At 48.1% G+C, this 18327-nt stretch overlaps 5 protein-coding genes across 5 annotated transcripts; 4 read left to right on the top strand and 1 right to left on the bottom strand.

The window, feature by feature from the left end:
- Positions 1 to 78: 78 nt before the first annotated feature.
- Positions 79 to 993, top strand: LTR84_002540 (uncharacterized protein; the record flags this gene model as incomplete). The annotated part of the gene is made up of 1 exon (XM_064846149.1): positions 79 to 993. The coding sequence occupies one exon, from the start codon at positions 79 to 81 to the stop codon at positions 991 to 993; it is 915 nt and encodes a 304-aa protein (XP_064706374.1).
- A 6804-nt stretch (positions 994 to 7797) lies between these two features.
- LTR84_002538 (uncharacterized protein) lies at positions 7798 to 9100 on the top strand (the record flags this gene model as incomplete). Its single annotated transcript, XM_064846148.1, has 2 exons — positions 7798 to 7900; positions 7950 to 9100. The coding sequence occupies 2 exons, from the start codon at positions 7798 to 7800 to the stop codon at positions 9098 to 9100; spliced, it is 1254 nt and encodes a 417-aa protein (XP_064706373.1).
- A 2621-nt stretch (positions 9101 to 11721) lies between these two features.
- On the top strand, positions 11722 to 12498 carry LTR84_002537 (uncharacterized protein; the record flags this gene model as incomplete). The annotated part of the gene is made up of 1 exon (XM_064846147.1): positions 11722 to 12498. The coding sequence occupies one exon, from the start codon at positions 11722 to 11724 to the stop codon at positions 12496 to 12498; it is 777 nt and encodes a 258-aa protein (XP_064706372.1).
- Positions 12499 to 12616: 118 nt separating this feature from the next.
- Positions 12617 to 14922, bottom strand: LTR84_002536 (uncharacterized protein; the record flags this gene model as incomplete). The annotated part of the gene is made up of 8 exons (XM_064846146.1): positions 12617 to 13191; positions 13241 to 13350; positions 13405 to 13544; positions 13592 to 13690; positions 13749 to 13885; positions 13938 to 14191; positions 14237 to 14497; positions 14639 to 14922. 8 exons carry the CDS (start codon positions 14920 to 14922, stop codon positions 12617 to 12619), a joined length of 1860 nt encoding a protein of 619 aa, XP_064706371.1.
- Positions 14923 to 16073: 1151 nt separating this feature from the next.
- Positions 16074 to 18280, top strand: LTR84_002535 (uncharacterized protein; the record flags this gene model as incomplete). The annotated part of the gene is made up of 6 exons (XM_064846145.1): positions 16074 to 16915; positions 16965 to 17031; positions 17077 to 17272; positions 17334 to 17508; positions 17557 to 17712; positions 17770 to 18280. The coding sequence occupies 6 exons, from the start codon at positions 16074 to 16076 to the stop codon at positions 18278 to 18280; spliced, it is 1947 nt and encodes a 648-aa protein (XP_064706370.1).
- Between the last annotated feature and the right edge of the window lie 47 nt (positions 18281 to 18327).

Below are 18327 nucleotides of genomic sequence, written 5' to 3'. Positions count from 1 at the left end.
ACCCGTGACTGGATCTCACTGGCATCGCAGACAAGGCGAACGCATAGAAGGGAGATAAACACTTGAAATAGGATATGAATGAACGAGCCTCTGAACGGCAACGAACAGATGCAAAAACTCGTTTCCATGCCTCCCACCTGGCTCATAACAGGTTGCTCATCGGGCTTTGGCCTTGCCCTTGCGCGGTACATCCTCGTCCAGGGCCACAATGTTATCGCTACCTCCCGCAACCCTTCGAAGTCCCCGGAAGCTGTCAGCGAGATCACCGGACAAGACAATGGTCGTTGGCTGACTTTCGATGTAACCTGGTCAAAATCTGCGATTGACACATTCATGCAACAAGCATGGAATGAATTCGATAGTGGCATAGATTTCTTGGTCAATAATGCTGGGTATAGCGTCCTCGGTGCTGCGGAAGACATTCCCGAAGCGGCCGCAAAACAACAATTTGAAGTCAATTTCTGGGGTGCTGTGAGGACCACACAGGCGATTCTGCCACTTATGCGGTCTGTAGGCAAAGGTACGATTATCAATATGTCGAGTGTCGCCGGCATTGATCCTCTGCCGACGTGTGCGATATATTCAGCGAGTAAGTTCGCTTTGGAGGCGTGGTCGGAGAGTTTGTCCAAGGAAATCCGATGTTTGGGAATCAAGGTCTTGATCATTGAGCCAGGGGGTTTCCGGACAAACTTCTTCAGTAAAGACGCGCTGCAGATCGTGTCGCCGAGTGAACCATACGAAGCTGAAGATCATCCGGTTGGCAGGACCCTGGGCAGTTTTGAGACCGTTGAGCCTGCGAGATTGGGAAACCCAATGACGGCTGCTCAGAGAATATTTGAGGTTGTTATCGGTACTGGGTTGGGAAAAGTACTAAGTGATAATACTCTGCGACTCCCGCTAGGGTTTGATTGCTATCAGAGGGCTGTGAAGAGTCATGACGTTCGGCGAAGGGAGTTGGAGTCTGCAAAACAAGTTGCGTTGAGCACGAGCTGAGTGACAACAAATGTTGCCGCAAATGTGACATTTTCCCTTCCCAAACACTAGTTGGGTAAGGCTTAACTGTTCGATGATCAACTGTTCAATCTGCATCAAATTCACTGAGTTCGAGCAGCCCGTGACTGGGTATCTTGATCCCCGAGCCAAGCTCAAAGACATGAATAATTTCCTCAAAACCAGAACTTGTGGCCATTTCACGGGGCGTCTATTGGGTCTGAAGCCGACTCTTCGGTTGACCGTCAAGAGCTGGCGTGAGCCCTCGAAGAAGTCGACGCTGGTCGGGAACCACGGCAAAGTTTCACAAAGGGGTCTCTTGGGATAAACTTCGACATCGTGATGGGAATGATATTCAAACACGTCAGCTGCATTCAAAGTCTTGCTTGGTAGAACACTGTAAAAAAAAATTCGGGCGACAGTCACTCCCTAATTTGCCGTATTTCGACAGTGCTCATCACTCGTGAGAAAGCTTTTCATCCATGTACTTGCAAAATGTTTAGACATACTTCTCAGTTGTATATCAGCACTCGACAATACCTTTGACACCATCTGTGCAGGTGGTCGTATCTTTTGTCATAGCAGAAGCCACTACGGAGGACAGCCCACTCCCATTGCGGCCATAGCCCGTCTCCTAATCACTTGGAAGAGCTCTTGCTCATCGTGGAGATCGGGGGAGCATCTCCAGCATCTTGGTTTCAGCAATACGAGGGAGGAGCTTGAGACGTATGTTTCGTCTGCAAATCCACGTGTCCAGCTCTGTATCTGTAACCTCAGCTCTATCGAAGTCCTTGGCTTTAAAGACATTCCTTTGCTCACAGTATTGGTAAGTTGCCGGGTTCTCATCACCCTCCCAATCTCCCTATGAACGATAATTTCGACAACACGTCCCTTACTTCTCGATCCACTCAGCTAAAGCCTCCTCGCTGACCTTCCATAAGTTCTCCGCCAGTCCCGCGTCTCTGGCCATCTGCGAAGGTGTCTCCACTCTACACTTATTCCCTACGTAGGCTCCTCGATACCTCTCCCGCTCCGCTCCCACCTCTCTTCCCGCCGCCAGTAGCAGCACCGGTCGGGCTCCCACTGCGGGCGATGCAAAGAGCCGACTCATAACGGGGCGGAGGAGGGCCGGCCACACAGACATGCCTCCGGCGGTGTTGGTTCCACCGGGATTGCATGAGGCGCAAAGGATGTTCTTATAGCGCTGCTGGAGCGCCATCGTAAAGAGGATGTTGGCGAGTTTGCTGAGCGCATATCGGGAAAACAGGTCTTTCCTGCTGTTGTATGGCGACGTCGATGAGGTCCCCCTGTACTTGAGGTCGGAGATCTTGTCGAACCGCATCGTGTTTGGGATCAGCATGCTATGACCAGAAGACGAGACCTGCAGGTTGCGGTTACAAAAGGTTGGGAAAGCGTGATGGGGTAACTCACATTGATGACACGCACATCTGACCCTGTCTGGTCCATGGTGTGTTTCAGGATTGGGAGGAGGCTGATCGTGAACAGGAAATGAGATAGATAACTAGTGTAGTGGTCAGACGTGGGCTGAACTTGAGTGGTGGTGAGAGGTGGTCGAGGGTATGGAATACTTGACTCCCATGGCAACTTCAAAGCCTGCCGGTGTTGTCTGGTAACTCAGCGTTGCAACACCAGCATTGTTCACTAACAACAGATCAACCGTTAGCAATCTCACTGCCGTTCTGCAAATCAAGTAGAACACACCGAGTATATCCAGCCGGTCCTCTTTGTGCATAAACTCCTTTGCCGCCATCGCCACGCCGTTGAGATCCATCAGGTCTAATGGTAGCCAGATCAAGACACCAGCTCGGACTTCTGGGCCTTCGGCATGCATCTGCTCAATGGCGGTATGGGCTCTTGCTTCGCTCCGGCAGGCGAGATAGACTTTGGCACCATGTCTGGCGAGCTCGAGGGCGGTGGGGTAACCAATCCCGGTACTGTCATATCTGTGAGTCTCTGCCGAGGAGAACCATGAATGTTGACCAGGGGGAAATATATTACTTCGCTCCAGTAACGATGGCAATTTTTCCGGTCAAGTCTGGAATACCCGTTGACGGATCCCACGGGGTTGACAACCATGAACCCATCCCCTAGCCTATGATGACGCGATCTGGCAAGCAAACTTATCAGATGGTCTACCCTTGATGGTTGGATGGTGGAAGTTGAAGATCAAGTCTCGAATGAACGAGTAGGCTTGGTTGTGGTTGTCGACTATACAGGGGGGTATATATGTTGGATGTACAGATTGTGTTCTGGGCTGGGAACGATCAGCACCGGCAGTCATTTGACGCCGGATTAACGACGTTCTTCCAAAGTTCATTTCAAATCAGGACTTGATTTCAAAGCATGGCGTTCATCCTGTTGATACTCACAGCCGGTGTATTCAAGTTGAGACGGGGTGGTGAGGCAACAGCCCCGCAACGGTCGTCATCACGGAAGAGTCAAGGGACCGGGCGCGGCGCCAAAGGCCAGCTGCTTGTCTGACTATGAATTCGTGATAACCTTATTGGAGACCGTCACTTCCATGGAACGGCCTTGAACAACAATTCTAAGGCATGGCCGGCAGCACAACGAACTCGAAGCGGACGCCATCTCCAGGATCACTGAAGTCAAGAGTGCGTCTGCCATTGCAGCACAAGATGCCTTATTTAAACCCGATACAAAAGCTTCTAAACTCTACGAAGCTTCTTCACGCAACGGCCATTTCCTACATTTCAACCTTGCCTATGGTAAGCAATGATTTAACGTACTAACATATCAGGCAAGCCAGCTCCGAAGTCGCTCTCCCGGAGCCTTCCCGGGTCAATCAGTACAAGAATATTGGAACGAGATACTCCTAGATCGATTCTTTGTGCTCCAAGGTCCATCTGCGGTTGAGTCATTCCTGGAGAACAGCAGACTCATGAAAGCTACTCCATGACCGAATAATCCCCTCTTGTCATCGGCCTTGATTAAGTCCAGGATGTCAATGCTTCGATACTCTTAGGGCACTTCTTCTGTCATCGCTCCTAGCAACAACTTACATGAGCATGACAAAACACGCTGTACTGCAGACCTTGCGGACGATTGAAGCTGCATGCAGCTCCCAGTTACCGCATCGGGTACCTTGTGTTACATTGAAAGGTGGCTGTCTTCGTGCCACACTCCTAACTTGGTGGCATAAAGAGATCGTCATTCAATGCCATCTTGGGGCTCGGCCATCCCCAGGCAACTAGAGTCAATAGTCATCCATCTGTCTCACGCTATCCTCGAGAATGGAAAGGTACACTTTACCGAAGTTGTTCATATGCCTTTGGGCTGTGCTGCAGAGTTCTCGGGTCCACGATACCAAGAAAAATTAAGCAAATTGTCAGCCTCCAACTCTCGCTGACATGCCCCTGAACGCGGCGAGAGAGGATTTTCTTCTAATTCGCACCCATTGATGGGGTATGCGACATTCGAATCCAAGCGATATCGGATTGCAATCCTGGCCCAAAATCTGGATTCTCGTAATCTAGAGGGGATTGCTTACTTCCCTCTTGTGAGAAGTTTTCCCGTTGTTGAAAGGCAATAATATGGTTAAAGTCCCGATTACCATTTTCAAGACATCATACTAAAATCGTCTAAAATCTGGTCCCAGGCTGTATCGCTGATTGGATCCCATTGGAATTCAGCAGTAGGCTCTAGGAAGGAAAACATAGAGGGGTTACTGCCGTCTAGTTCCCCATCCGCTTGACCATGGAATGATGTCGAACCCGCAGAATCGTCAATTGGGTCTTGTGAAAAATCTTGCTCTTTGGTGGATTGCTTTGCCTTTAGTGCAGCCTTTTTCATCTCCCTTACTTGCTTCTCATATCCTGATATCATTATCCTTACCATGAAAGACAAATTCCACATAGCATCTCCTTCTCCTTCCAGACCAACAAAGTCCGTGGTAAGTGCAGTAAATTTCGCTAGTATTTCGGTGGCGAGATAGAGAAAGTCCACTTCTCCCACTATGCTTCTGTAGCGCGACCTCTGAGAGTCCAAATCTGATCTTCGTAATGCATCTGTCGCTTGGGTGGTGTCTTTCCTTGTCAAATCCAAGTCCAACTGCACCATTTTTGCAAGTGTGAGGAAGACATAACATAATTTTGAGACAGTGAACGCAGTCACGAAAAAGAGGTCCGAGTTTTGATAAGAGAGAAATATGTGAATGAGAGCCTTGCAGCTTTGCAAAGAGCTCATGAGCATCTTTAACCTTACGGCAGAAAGGTGGTTTGCATCTGGATCTGAAGATAAACCTTTTGGAATGCCCCAAAATATCTCATGCAAAGCAACCTCGTGGATCATGATCTGTAAGTTTTCGAACTCCAGAATAAAGATGGCTATGTAACTTGTCAGTAGGTTGAACAGCGCTCGAAACGCTGGTGGCAATAACTGGTCTATCGTCACTTACCACTTTGCCGAAACATTACCGGAACCGAGAGACGCAAGCGATCGAAATCACGCACGAAGGCATCGGTGGTTAGAACTGTGATGAATTCACTTTGAATTTCAGTATTTTTCACGTCGTCATAGGAAAACGCTTCAAAAACTCGTCGTGCAAGCTCTTGAATTCGGACAAGGTATGGTATCAGCTCGTCTGTTGGGTATTCTTTGGCTGCCGCTACTGTTCGACAACATTGCTCAGTATGCTTTGTGTACACCATGGCGTTCCGCCTTCGTAAATTCGATGCAACTCTATAGTGACGATGTCATGGTTAGCTAGGGTCTTTGCCAAACTTTAAAAGATGACCTACGAGCTCGAGAGGCAGTATGCCCCTAAAAATGCTCGCATTTGTGCATTGCTGAGACTGGGAGAAGAACTGGTCTCCTTGTCGAGAATAGACATTCCAAGGTCAACGAGTCGACCGACGTTTTTGTCTATGCCCAAGTCCTGCGCAAGTGTGACACATAATTGTGAGATCAAAAAAACTTGCTGTTTCTCCCGGCGATAGAAGTAAAAATAGTACGCAGCATAGATGAGGAGTCCCTGCAGGAGCTCTAGACTCTTCTCGCATTTTATGAGCATCCGCTGGAAAACTTGAGTTCGGACGTCTTCTCCAAGCCGCCTCTGAAGCTCAGGATTGTCAAATGCCATCGCGGCCATGATATTCAGGAAGAGGAATGGGGTATTCCTTCGCACCAGGTCTAGTGTAGTGCCGGGAGGGACTACGACAAATGGAAAGTGCTCAGCAGCTCTGCCACGGAACCGACTTAAGAGAATCTGCGCAAACTCCAGTGTTACCAAGCCACGATCTATGACATCTCTAATGTGCTCATCGGTATTCATGGTTGTGGGAGCGGTGCTGCTGTCGTTGATAGAAGGGATGTATAGGCCCGTATTGACTGAGGAGCTGCTTGCGTCTGCAAAAGTCTGGCAAGAAAATGCCTCAGAATTTGCCGAGTTAGACTCTTCTCTCGTGAGCAACTCGGCCGATGCTGCTGGTCCTTGATGAAGATGAATATCGGGGCGTACTGGGCGATTTACGACGAGGTCTTCAACTCTTCGCTCAAGCTTCTGGACGCGCCTGCATTTGCTATCAGCTAGTACCTCGAGAACGAGTGGAGCAGCGTGCACAAACAACAGAACTCACATAGTCGTTCTGGGTCTCTTCCGCGTCGTTGAAATATTGGAATAGACACATTCCTTTCCAAGCCGATGACATCGCTGGCACTCGTCCACTGAGAATGGGGAGCACTTGGCTTTGCCATTCGTGCAATTTGTACAAGCCCTTCTTTTCTGGCCGACGGCGGACGGACCTTCTGCCATTGGGTTATCGTCGGACAGTTGAAGCTGGTCAGTACAGTAATAGACTGCATGCGCTCCTGGAACAGCTTTACCTTCAGGCAACGTCCAATATTGAAGGTGGGGAAGAGCGTTCGACCTGGAAATTGAAGCGGCCACAAAAGGTGAACGGAACAGGAAATTCCGCCGGGTTTTCCTTTCGTTCCTTGGCAGCCGACAGCTACTTGAGGAGTTGACAGGATCTTTGGAAATGCATCACCGCGCCTTACCAATATCAGCACTTGCTCGAGCTTTCACATATCGCAGTCCTTTTCCCTGTTCCATATAACTTGTCCCGTTTGTTCCTGTGTTCCAGAAGTCTTCGTAATGCCAAACAATTTCTTTCACCAAGGCCCTTGTATATTTCTTGCCTCTGGCTTCACACCAGGACCAACGCCAATAAAGCAAACCTCGATCCAACAAAGCCATGGTGTCTTTGAACAATGCAGATATCGAGAAGTCGGAGCGGGCTTCCGGGGTTGCGGCTGCAACATTAGAGTACACAGGCTATGCTCACAATACGACCGAAGATGGAGAACAGTACTTCATGTCTGGGTCCAAGCTTGCAATTCTGATGACCGGTCTGTGTTTGGCGCTTTTTCTCATTGGGCTTGACACGGCCATTGTCTCAACCGCAAGTCACTCGGGCATCCTTGTTGACAACCACAGCAGGCTGATTGGTAACCCAGGCAATACCTAGGATCACTGAGAGATTCTACTCGACAAAAGATGTTGGTTGGTACGGAGCCGCATACTTTCTGGCGCTGTAAGAGCTTCTCAGATCCCAATCGAGAAGATTGCGCGCATCTGATGCATGTACAGTTGTTCGCTTCAACCCCTAGGAGGGAAGATCTATGCCGAGTTTTCCCTCAAGGTTGAAACCTCCTTGAGATGATTGACAAATGAAGAGACTAACTCAGCAGCGTTAGTGGACGTTTTTCGCCTACTTTTCTATCTTCGAACTCGGCAGCCTTCTTTGCGCCGTCTCAACCAGCTCAAAGATGTTCATTGTTTCAAGAGCCGTTGCTGGTGCAGGAGGAGCCGGCATCGTCTCTGGGATCATGACTATTGTAGCTCATATTATTCCACTAGAGAAGCGACCTGGTGAGTATGAAAGCTACAATAGTCAGATGTTGTCACTGACAACAACAAGCCTATTTTGCTCTTGGGGGTGCCACATTTGGCATGGCGACCATCAGTGGCCCGCTGATTGGGGGAGCTCTCACCGAGAAAGCTTCCTGGAGATGGTGCTTTTACATTAATCTTCCCATTGGAGCTGTAGCCGCATTTGTTTTCATTGCCTTCTTCCACCCTCCCATCCGTCCGAATGAAGCGCGACCAATAATGGAGAGAGTTAAGAAGCTTGATCTTATCGGCGCCGCCCTTTTCCTACCGTCGATTGTCATGCTGCTGCTGGCCCTGCAGTGGGGCGGAAACACGTATCCTTGGCACTCGACGAGAATAATCGGTTTGTTTTGCGGCTTTGGAGGCTTGCTCGCTGTTTTCACTGTGTGGCAGCTATACCTGGGCGACAAGGCCATGATACCTCCTGAGTTTCTGACTCGGAGAACCATCGTCGCCACCTGCTTGACCTCCATGTGTGTCTTCGGATCGACATTCGTTATTGTGTACTATTTACCCGAATGGTTCCAGGTCGTCAAGGGAGCGTCACCCATCAAAAGTGGTGTGATGAACATTGCTTTGTTCGTACCACAGATCATTGGCTCCATTATTGCAGGCACGATGATCACTAAGCTGGGCTACTGCAATCCGTGGATTTTGACCGGCGTGGTTTTCTCATCAATCGCAACTGGATTGTACTCCACCTTCAAAGTCAATACTGGCCACGCTGCATGGATAGGATACCAGGTTCTTAACGGCCTCGGCATTGGCTTTAGTATGGAGACGCCTCTATCGCTAGTCCAAACAGTGCTCAAACCTGAGGAAGCATCAGTCGGTATTTCTCTGGTCACCTTCTCCCAATTCATTGGAGGATCGATCTTTGTGGCTATTGCACAAACAGTCTTCACCAATCGTTTCGTCTCGCAACTGGCCAAGGATGCGCCGACAATGGATCCGCAGGCATTGCTACAACTAGGCACAGCTGCACTGCGGAAGTCCACTACGCCTGAAGAGCTCCCTGCGATACTCCACGCTTTCAATTCTGGAATTACGTACACATTCTACGTGGCAGTGAGCGCCTCATCCTGCGCCTTTCTTGCTGCTTCGTTATTGGAATGGAATAGTGTAAAAGCCAAGACGCCTGAGAAAAAGGCTCCAGAATCTGTGGGAAAGGTTGCATAGAGTGAGGAAAGGGGCGACGTACCTCTTTTACTATAAAGAAGATCATCAGGGACAACTCATCAAAGATCAGGTACGGTGCGTTATAAGATAGATGGATAGATGGCTTGCGGCAAGCCACTAGTGTTATCAAGTTTTGAAAAGAGGAAAAGATGTTGGATTTGGTGATTTGAGCTTCGTTTGTGTTGGGGTTCGAGATTTGTATTCTTAATCTTTTTGGTCTTTGACAAAGATGTGGGAGGAGACACTAAAAACAAGAAGACCGCATAGGGCAATTTGCATACTACAGACCCATCATTGTTATACAGCTGGAGAGACCTCTGAAAATCGCCATGAGAACGAAAATGCTGCGTACAATGGAACTCGATAGTATTAATTGTCAGTGTAGCTTGATTCAAAGTACAACGCGTATGTGTCTAGGATGGACATCAGTTGCCCTATGCAAGATCCAACATGATCTAAATCACGGTTTTGAATGGCTACATTAAATTTGTGATCATCTGAGTAAGTATCTGTGTCACCAGGATGAATCTTCTCAACAGCACGACTGGAAGACACCCACTATCGATGGCGTTGCCTAGGGCTTAAGCAGAGGCAATATTTTGTCAACATCTGTACATGACTCAACACCTCTCTCAGATGCTTCACCCAAAGCTAGTAGACGTGGTAGGTCAGAGCTTGATCTGGCAATGTCTTAACGCCCTCCTAGGTGGCAACGGCAGGTCGAAGGATGAGCTCGTCCAGCACATCTTTCTCCATGGGGATCGGTTGACATCCCTTTTCCCGCGCTCCCGGGGATGAAGTAGAATATCAGATGAGTCAAGATCGTGTGGCTGAAGGCCGCTTTGCGAATTTCAGTTTTGGGGCAAGCAGAGTTATTCGTAATGATTGTAGGTCAGCGCATCCGGTTAATGGAAGATTATGCCGACTAGTCATCGGTATACCGATGTTTGAGCTACTTTGCCTAGTCCATTTAGCGGAACCTGCGAAACATGAGCTCAAATAACCGAATGTCTGTGCAAAGGTGATGCCGCAATTGAGAACGCCTGTAAGGAGCGGTAATTGTGGAGGTATAATTTAAGTACTTGAGATCAAGATGATGCAACTTCCTCGCCATATGTACGGTGGTATTTTGCACCAGAAAGTAGGGACCTGTAACGTTTATGATGAAAGTTGCCATTTCCAGGAAGTCCCTCTGCCTTCAGGCCATCATAAATCTGGGCTGAAGCTAGGAATACGCGGAAGCCAACTCGATAGTTGAAGTTAATCTCCACGACTGATTTGCCGATCTTAATAGACTGAGTTAACAACTTCCCAGGGTCATATACCGACCTATTTCCCGATCCACAAATGAGAGAACCGCCATGTATGAAGATCACTACGGCAATTGATCCAGCTCCTTCCAGAACCGAATTTGGTGGCAAGTTCATGTTGAGAACAAGACAATTGAGCTCATCATGTGTGGGTTTTTACAAGTGTTGAAACGGTCACAAAGAGAGCAGGACACTTGGGTTGACGTCAAAGTCAAACTCTGGGGGGTTGACTGGCGATGGCCTTGCATGTCAATGCTAACAACCTTGGAATAGAGGGCTCTGAGGAAGCATGCGTTGAGACTCACTAGAGTTCTGTGCCATCGTTCGACCTATCTACCCAGCATGCAGCCAAAGTCGGTCCAGTCCACCACCTCAGCAGTTCCGCATAAGGAGTTTCATAAAAATGTCGAACTCCATCAGCATATACTGGTTCCCCCATACTTTCGTTGAATCTTGTTCGTCTTAACTTTTCATCTTTTTACCAGGGACCTTTCCAGTTCTTATGCTTGTACCATCACCTCTATTGTCTCGGGAATGCCGTTTCACCCGCGATGTGGCACCAGTCATCACGTAGCTCAGCGGATCGAAGCCCGAATGGTCTGGATCAATGGTCGCCAGCAAAATGATATATGGGTTACCTCTAGAGGTGTCAAGCAAAGTGGTATTGGCAGAGAGCGCGGGGAAACAGTATTACAAGCCTATCATACCCAGTTCAAATTGATATATTTAAAAATGATATTAGTGCTGTATTAGACCAATGACTTCGGTGCTGGCTGGAGAAGAGTACAGAACATGTTCCATAAAGTAGTCGAGGCTCTCTATCTCGTCTTCCCAATTGGCCACCCCTACACACATGCATACGTGACCATATCTGCTGCAGTTAGTACCTAGGTACTTTAAAATTCAGGAGCGAAACCAAGTCGGCTTCTTGGCACGCCGTAGCGATCCACATTGCATCAGACTAGTTGACTGAAATTCTCAAAGAACCAGTACAGGATTCTGGACAGAATGCAAATTATGCTGTGACGGGCTCTTGGAAGCTAGAAGACGTGAGTAATGGCGATCTTCTGGGACCAAGGGCAATAATTAAAAAAGATATACGCGATATACTAGCTGGGAAAGACTTCGGGTTTCGCCTTGGGACGCAGACTCTATCGATGGTCGGCATTTATAATAATTGCACGAAACAACAGTATTTGAAGATAGTGAAGAAAATCTAAATTTCTTGAATCACAACTGCACGTTCGTCGACCCGGGAAATCGCTATAAATCTAGACAGAACCTCAATATTAGCTTCACGAACAGATTGAAATGCCTGTAGCAATAGTGACAGGAGCCTCCCGCGGCATCGGCAAGGCGATCGCCCTGCAACTATCAATCGATGGATACGATGTTGCCCTTGCAGATATTTCTTCTCAGTCCTCCGAGTTACACGAAGTCGGGGCGCAAGTTCAGCAGAACGGTCAACGGGGTTTGTGTATACTCACGGACGTGAGTGAAGAAGATGATATCAAGGCAATGGTAGCAAAGACTGTACAAGAATTTGGCGAATTGAACACTCTGATTGCGAACGCCGGTATCGTGAAGCCGAACAGGCTGTTCGATCAAACTATGGAAGAGTGGGACCAAGTGATGGGAGTCAACGCGAAAGGACTGTTCATGTGCTATCGAGAAGCGGGCAGGCAAATGATCAAGCAAGGCAAAGGGGGCAAGATCATCGGCGCCTGTTCGAACGCGGCTTTTCGCCCATCTGCGTCAGGTGTGGCCTACTCAGCGAGTAAGTGGGCAGTCCGGGGCATCACGCAGGTCGTCGCACTGGAGCTAGCGCAGTATGGTATTAATGTAAATGCATATTGCCCAGGCCCTGTTGAAACGGAAATGTGGTCGGAAATCGATGCAAGCATCTCAAAAAACACCGGTGCACCTCTGGGTTCGTCATATGAGCAGGCTGTACAGACGCGTATGGCTCTCAAGCAGGCACTGACACCGGAGGATATAGCGCTGACGGTCAGCTTTCTTGCCAGTTCAAAATCTAGGAACATCACAGGTCAAAGCCTTCTTGTGGATGGCGGACAATATTTCAGTTGAGATTGGGAACCCTCCAAATCTTTTGCTACATATCACAATATGAAAAGTCAGTCTGGGTACTGTCATTAGGATTAATTTTTCCCCTACGAAGTATCTTGTCCATCGGTTATATCCATCACTATCTAGATACGCATGTCTCCTTGCTATTAGCGCCATTCATTGTGCCATCGATACCGTTCGCTCCATTTATACTGGTGCCACTGTTGGCCACGTCATGAACATGCTGCGTCCCACAGGTGCTGTCAGAGGGAATCAGTGCCCCAAGTGCGTCTTTTGTCCCAAGGTAATAGGACAGGTCCCGTCCATCGTACTCTCGTGTCGTAAAACCATTACCTAAGAATCCAAATGGGTTGCCGCTTTGATACTGGACATCATAGTCCTCATAACGTGGTTTGGCCAATAACTCAAAATAGAGAAGCCTCGAACCAGGCCACATAGCCAAAGGGCCGTCCTCTTTGCCCTGCTTGAACCAGCTACGACATCCCGAAGCCCACGCGGTACGTTTGAGGAAAAGACTTGCATGGTCCATGAATGCATCGCAAACAGCTCGCCGTGGAGCCATCGCCGCAATATTTTCAGTTTGGATTTTCTTGATGACTTGAATGAAGTGACGCATGAGAAGCTCGATTATAGGCAAGAATGAACCGTGACCCAATGGCCCATAAGCACCAGTAACAGTCCAGTAGTTCGGTACTGGCTCAGTCAGTCTCATACTGTCATCGAAATGTCAAAGCTGACTTACTTTCGGGGATACCTATTGATAAGTATGATATCGGCTTATCCTTCTGGATGTCCTGAACATTCTTGCCTTTCGCCACTATGGGGAACCGAGGTACCCATGATGTATTGAACCTGTCAATAACGTGTCAGTAAGTTCGTGAGGCATGGAAAGGGTGTGATGTGAACCCTGTGGCACAGATGATAACATCGACTTCGTGTTCCCGTCCATCTTGATCGACGAATCCCGTCGATGTAATCCTTTGCATCTCTTTATTGAAAATCGTGACGTGTGGAAGGGTCAATGCTTCCAAGAACCCATTTCCTGGCTACTGATGTTAATAAAGGATCTCTTTCGATAGGCCACAGAGCATACTGTCGGTCGTCTGCAGCCTACACCGAATGTAGTAGGAACGATCATGTCGATCAACTCTTCACGACCATCAAGCTTATCGTGCATTTGACGTGTAGAAAACTGGATGAAAACATGTCAGCTATGTTGCCTCATGATCCCGTTGATGTTGATGTCTCACTTCCATTGCTTCTTTTGCTTCAGGTGTTCCAGTCAAGATGAACTTAAATCTTTGGTTCAGTTCGTCTTCAATAGCTTTTGTATATGCCACATAGTCTGAAAAATTCTCGGCGAAGCCCTGTTTCTGTTTGGGCGTATCTATGAATTATTAGCTCGAATTGATGATAGCGCCCACAGAAACGTCACCCACATGCAAAATTTCCGCCATCGGGACCAGCATATTCCTGAGCAAATCCAGCGGTAATCCAAGTTGGTGAGCGAACCCAGGTATACAATTTCTTGACTTTGCTTGCAATATTTGCTGTGACTTGAATTCCGCTGCTTCCAATTCCTATCACAGCGACCCTTTTGTCGTCCAACGCAGTGCCTACCGGATAATTGGCTGTGTGACAAAGTATGCCTTCAAAATTATGGAGCCCTTCGATTTCTGGCCACTTCCAATTGCTATACATATGTCAGCTCGAGAGTCTGGTGTTGGTTGCTACTAACTTTAGAACGCCTCCACCGTTGATGAAGATGTCAGCTTGATCAACGAATACCTCATCTGTCACCAAGTTTTTAATGCGGACTTTCCACTTCGCGTTGTCTTCGTCCCAACTGGCATCGATGATCTCATGCTTTAATTTCATATACTTGCGAAGCTGAAATCTCTTCACAATATCTGCGAAATACTGCCAAATCTCCTCAGAGTATGAGTAGAAATGCGACCAGTCAGGCTTTCGTGCCCATGTGAACTTGAAATGGTAAGGTCTAGGTATTAGGACTGTCGACACTGGCAGGCCATACCTGGTAGTTCACGGAAGGGATGTCGCAAGCACATCCGGGATATCTACCCCCCAAGCCTTCATTAGTTCGAAGAAAGTTTGCATGAAGTTTGTTGGTGAAGCTTACCTATTCTCCAACCACGTGCCCCCAATATCGGGGTTTTTATCGTAACATATCCACTCTACGTTGTTTAATGCCTCTACCGCAAATTTCGAGAAGCAGATCCCAGAGGCACCTGCTCCGAGATGAATGATTCTGATCGGTCGTTCTGTGCCAGAGAGCTGCTCCTTTATGCGATATCCACTAACACTTTGTCGAGGCCAGCCGTATCTGTCTGGAAGGAGTTCCAGTTCAGCATTTATGCGAGTTGTGGTGTCCTTATGCTCGATGTCTCCCTGGATGGAGTTCATGTTGCGTGGGTTTTGGTACCGCGATACTTGCACTATCAATAGCTGTTCCTACGATAACTCGATGGTAACAAGACGCATGGGTTGGCAGCGTAGTCTCTCCTTTAAGAACACCGTTTGCGGTGATGCTGATCTTTGTGCTTCGAGGATGCTATTTACTATGTATGCCAATTACTTTCCTGCGTAGGCAAATTGGTATCTGCGAATTTCCTCTCGAATAATGCGAGGATAAAGCTACATGGTCCGATTCTCCGGTTCCGGTGATACTGCAATCAGGGAGGTCACTGATCGGCGATAGTTTCGAAAGGGGAGGGCGAGGCCAAGACGCCGTCTTAGCTGGCTTAACAACTCAATCTCCGAAGCATGACTACGCAAATGCGCCCAGACCTACGCTGGCTGCGATTACCGCGGGAGCCTTTAGCGTAGCCTCAATTTCTCCTGGTGACTCACGGGAAAAAACAAGTGATGATGATGATGTAGACTTCTGTCAATCTCTCCTAGGCCCCGAATCTACAAATCCCGATAAGCCAGGTAGGTAACGTCTGTTCCATGCATGTGCCATGAACGCCGCTCGAGACCATGCCCCCCCATGGGCGCCCCACACACCGAGGCACCCCAGATCCCGGACCAACCTCCTTCCCGTCGATGATAACTGTTAAGGGTTAGGGTTAGATGCACTTTGCGGGGTGCTCGACGGCACAATTGAAGACTAACTAGGTTCCGAAATGACGGCCGTGCGAGAGCGACTTTCTGTTTGAGGTTCATTCTCAATCGTGCCACCTCATCGTAATTCTGCTTGACCTTCCCACCGCTATAGCTCTGATCACGAAAAATGGAAGATACATCCACTGCCACACCAGCAGCATCCACTCAACCTAATCAACCACAGCGCGGCGGACGGGTTGCCTGTGCGTTTTGTCATGCTCGGCGTGTTCGGTGCAATGCATATGATTCGCGACCTTGTTCCAATTGCACATCAGCGAAAGTCTCATGTCAGTTGATTGAGTCAAAAAGAGGCCGGTATGCACTACTTATATTGCTGCCCAAGTGTTGTTTGACTGATTAAGAATGAAAGCTATGCAAGATCAAGAACGAAGATCTCACAAGCTGTAGTATCAGGGACCCAGGATCTTTCAGATCATGCTTCAGCAGCCATGTTACCACTGGGGGTCCAGCCTTCTCCATCTCGGAGACCGCTAGATCACTTGCCAAATTCCACACAAACTAATGATGGCCGCTCTTGGAGCTCGAAAAGACCTGATGTCGGTGTCTTCACTTCACAGCTTCGGGCTGAGAGTCACACTTTCTCTAAAGAGGGTTCAGAGAATCTCTACGCTCGATTAAGTGAACAGACTGTGCCTCTCCCGGAAGCTCGCAGTGTTCCAGGAGGCCAGAGCCTTTATCTAGGCGAATCATGGCTTCTGACGTATGTGGTTCAGAAAGTCATCAACGCTGACATAGTATCTAATCCTAGCTCTACAACCACCCTTCAAGTGCCTCTACCAGCAACGGTCAGCGATAAGCCTGATAACCTTGGCTACGACACCAGACTTGATTCAGAAGAGATAGAGATTCTTGATATCAGAGGAGCTTTCGTGCTTCCAGACCGACCAGTCTCCGATAAACTCATTAAGACCTTCTTTGAATGTGTTTATCCAGCCTTCCCCATCTTTGACCGAACACAATTTGCACAACTGTACGAATCGAATCAATTGCCCCATATTGTACTGCACGCAATCTACGCCGTCTCTAGCACAATGTGCTCCGACGATGTCATCGCCGAAACAGGGCTCGAGAGTCGTAACGCGGCTCGCAAGACATTTCTCAAGCGTGCTAAAGCTCTTCACGACGCAGACTATGAAACCAACAAAGTTACATTAGTTCAGGCCGCATTTCTCCTGAGCTTCTTGTGGAGTGGTTCTACCGACGAGAAAGACATGTTCTACTGGCTTTCGATTGCCATTGGCAATGCTCAAGGAAAAGGCATGCATAGAACGTGAGGCTCTCAATTCTCATAGACTTACTTCCAGACTAATGGTTGACAGTACCCAAAATTCCACGCTAACGCTCCGAGATCGTAGGCTGTGGAAGCGAATTTGGTGGTCACTCTATGTGAGTCCCACCTACCTGTTGCTTGCTCCATATTGACGATACCAGGTTCGAGACCGGCACTGTTCTGCGAACATCGGCCGTCCCATGCGCATTCGAGACGACGACAACGATGTCGAGCCACTCGATGAATCCGACTTTGAGGACGATATAGTACAGTGTAGAAGCATAACGTCTATTTATGGAAACAGTAACAAAGTCCACGTTCTCTACACAATTGCAATGAGCAGGCTTTCAGTAATTTGTATGTACCGAAGGAGTTTCACCAATCTACATTGTCTTAATACGAAGCTGACGTGTAATAGTCGGTGCAATTACCCTCGCAAAATTTTCTACAAAAAAATCAAGTCATGGATTGAGTCAAAAGGAGCTGAGTGATCAGTTGAGTGAATGGCACCAGCAACTGCCTCCAGCACTGAAAGATGGTGATGGGGACGAAGATGGTGGCTTCTGGCCCAAAATGTTGGAACTGAACTACAAGTCAGCAATCTGTTTCACCACTTGGTTTGACATACTAATAAGATTCAGCCAACAACTTATCCTTCTGCACCGACCTGAAAACAGCAAGATCATAGTCGACAAAAACCTGCTCAAGTCTCCAGCTTTTACAGCCACGAAGAAGATTTCCGCCATTATTGACGATTTCCTCGCACTAGGCTTACTTCGAAAATCACAGTTGCAGATGTAAGGCCTGTCAAATTCAAAATATTTGTGGTCACTAACAGGTGGAAACCTTTTCAGATGTCCAAGTCTTTTTTCAGCTCTAACAATGTATGTGCTCATGGCTCGAAGCCCTGACCATATGCAGCGAAAGCTTGCCGAACATAAAGCTCGTCTCTTACTGCTCGCCTGTTCAGAGATTGCGAAGACATGGCCAGCGTGTAGCTGGATTATGATGCTGTTTGAGACGATATTCAGAAATTTAGAGAAGAGGAGCGGTGCACAGCTGCCCCAAGTTGGCCGGGGAGGTGGTTCACAGTGGGAGGCTCCCATGCAAGACGGAACTGCACCTCGTGCGCCGCAGGACTCTCACAGGGAATCTCAGCACGAGCAGATCTCGCTGTGTAGCTTTCAAGGTCAAAATGCACAAACCCCACAGCCAAACGTATTCTATACGGATATGCTCTCGGATATACCACTCCATGACCAATTTGTCAACATCCCCGAGTTTTTCGACCAAGATCTTCTCAATGGGCTACCACAAGATTTCGGATTGGCTCACGATGTTTTCCCTTATTTAATGGAGAGTTAACCTAGGATGACATGATATTACTTCTAGACTCTCATATATTTAGCAGC

Source organism: Exophiala bonariae (assembly GCF_035927105.1).
Source record: "Exophiala bonariae strain CCFEE 5792 chromosome Unknown scaffold_13, whole genome shotgun sequence".
In the NCBI taxonomy this organism is placed as follows: Eukaryota; Fungi; Ascomycota; class Eurotiomycetes; order Chaetothyriales; family Herpotrichiellaceae; genus Exophiala; species Exophiala bonariae.
This window is presented reverse-complemented; position numbering and strand designations above follow the sequence as displayed.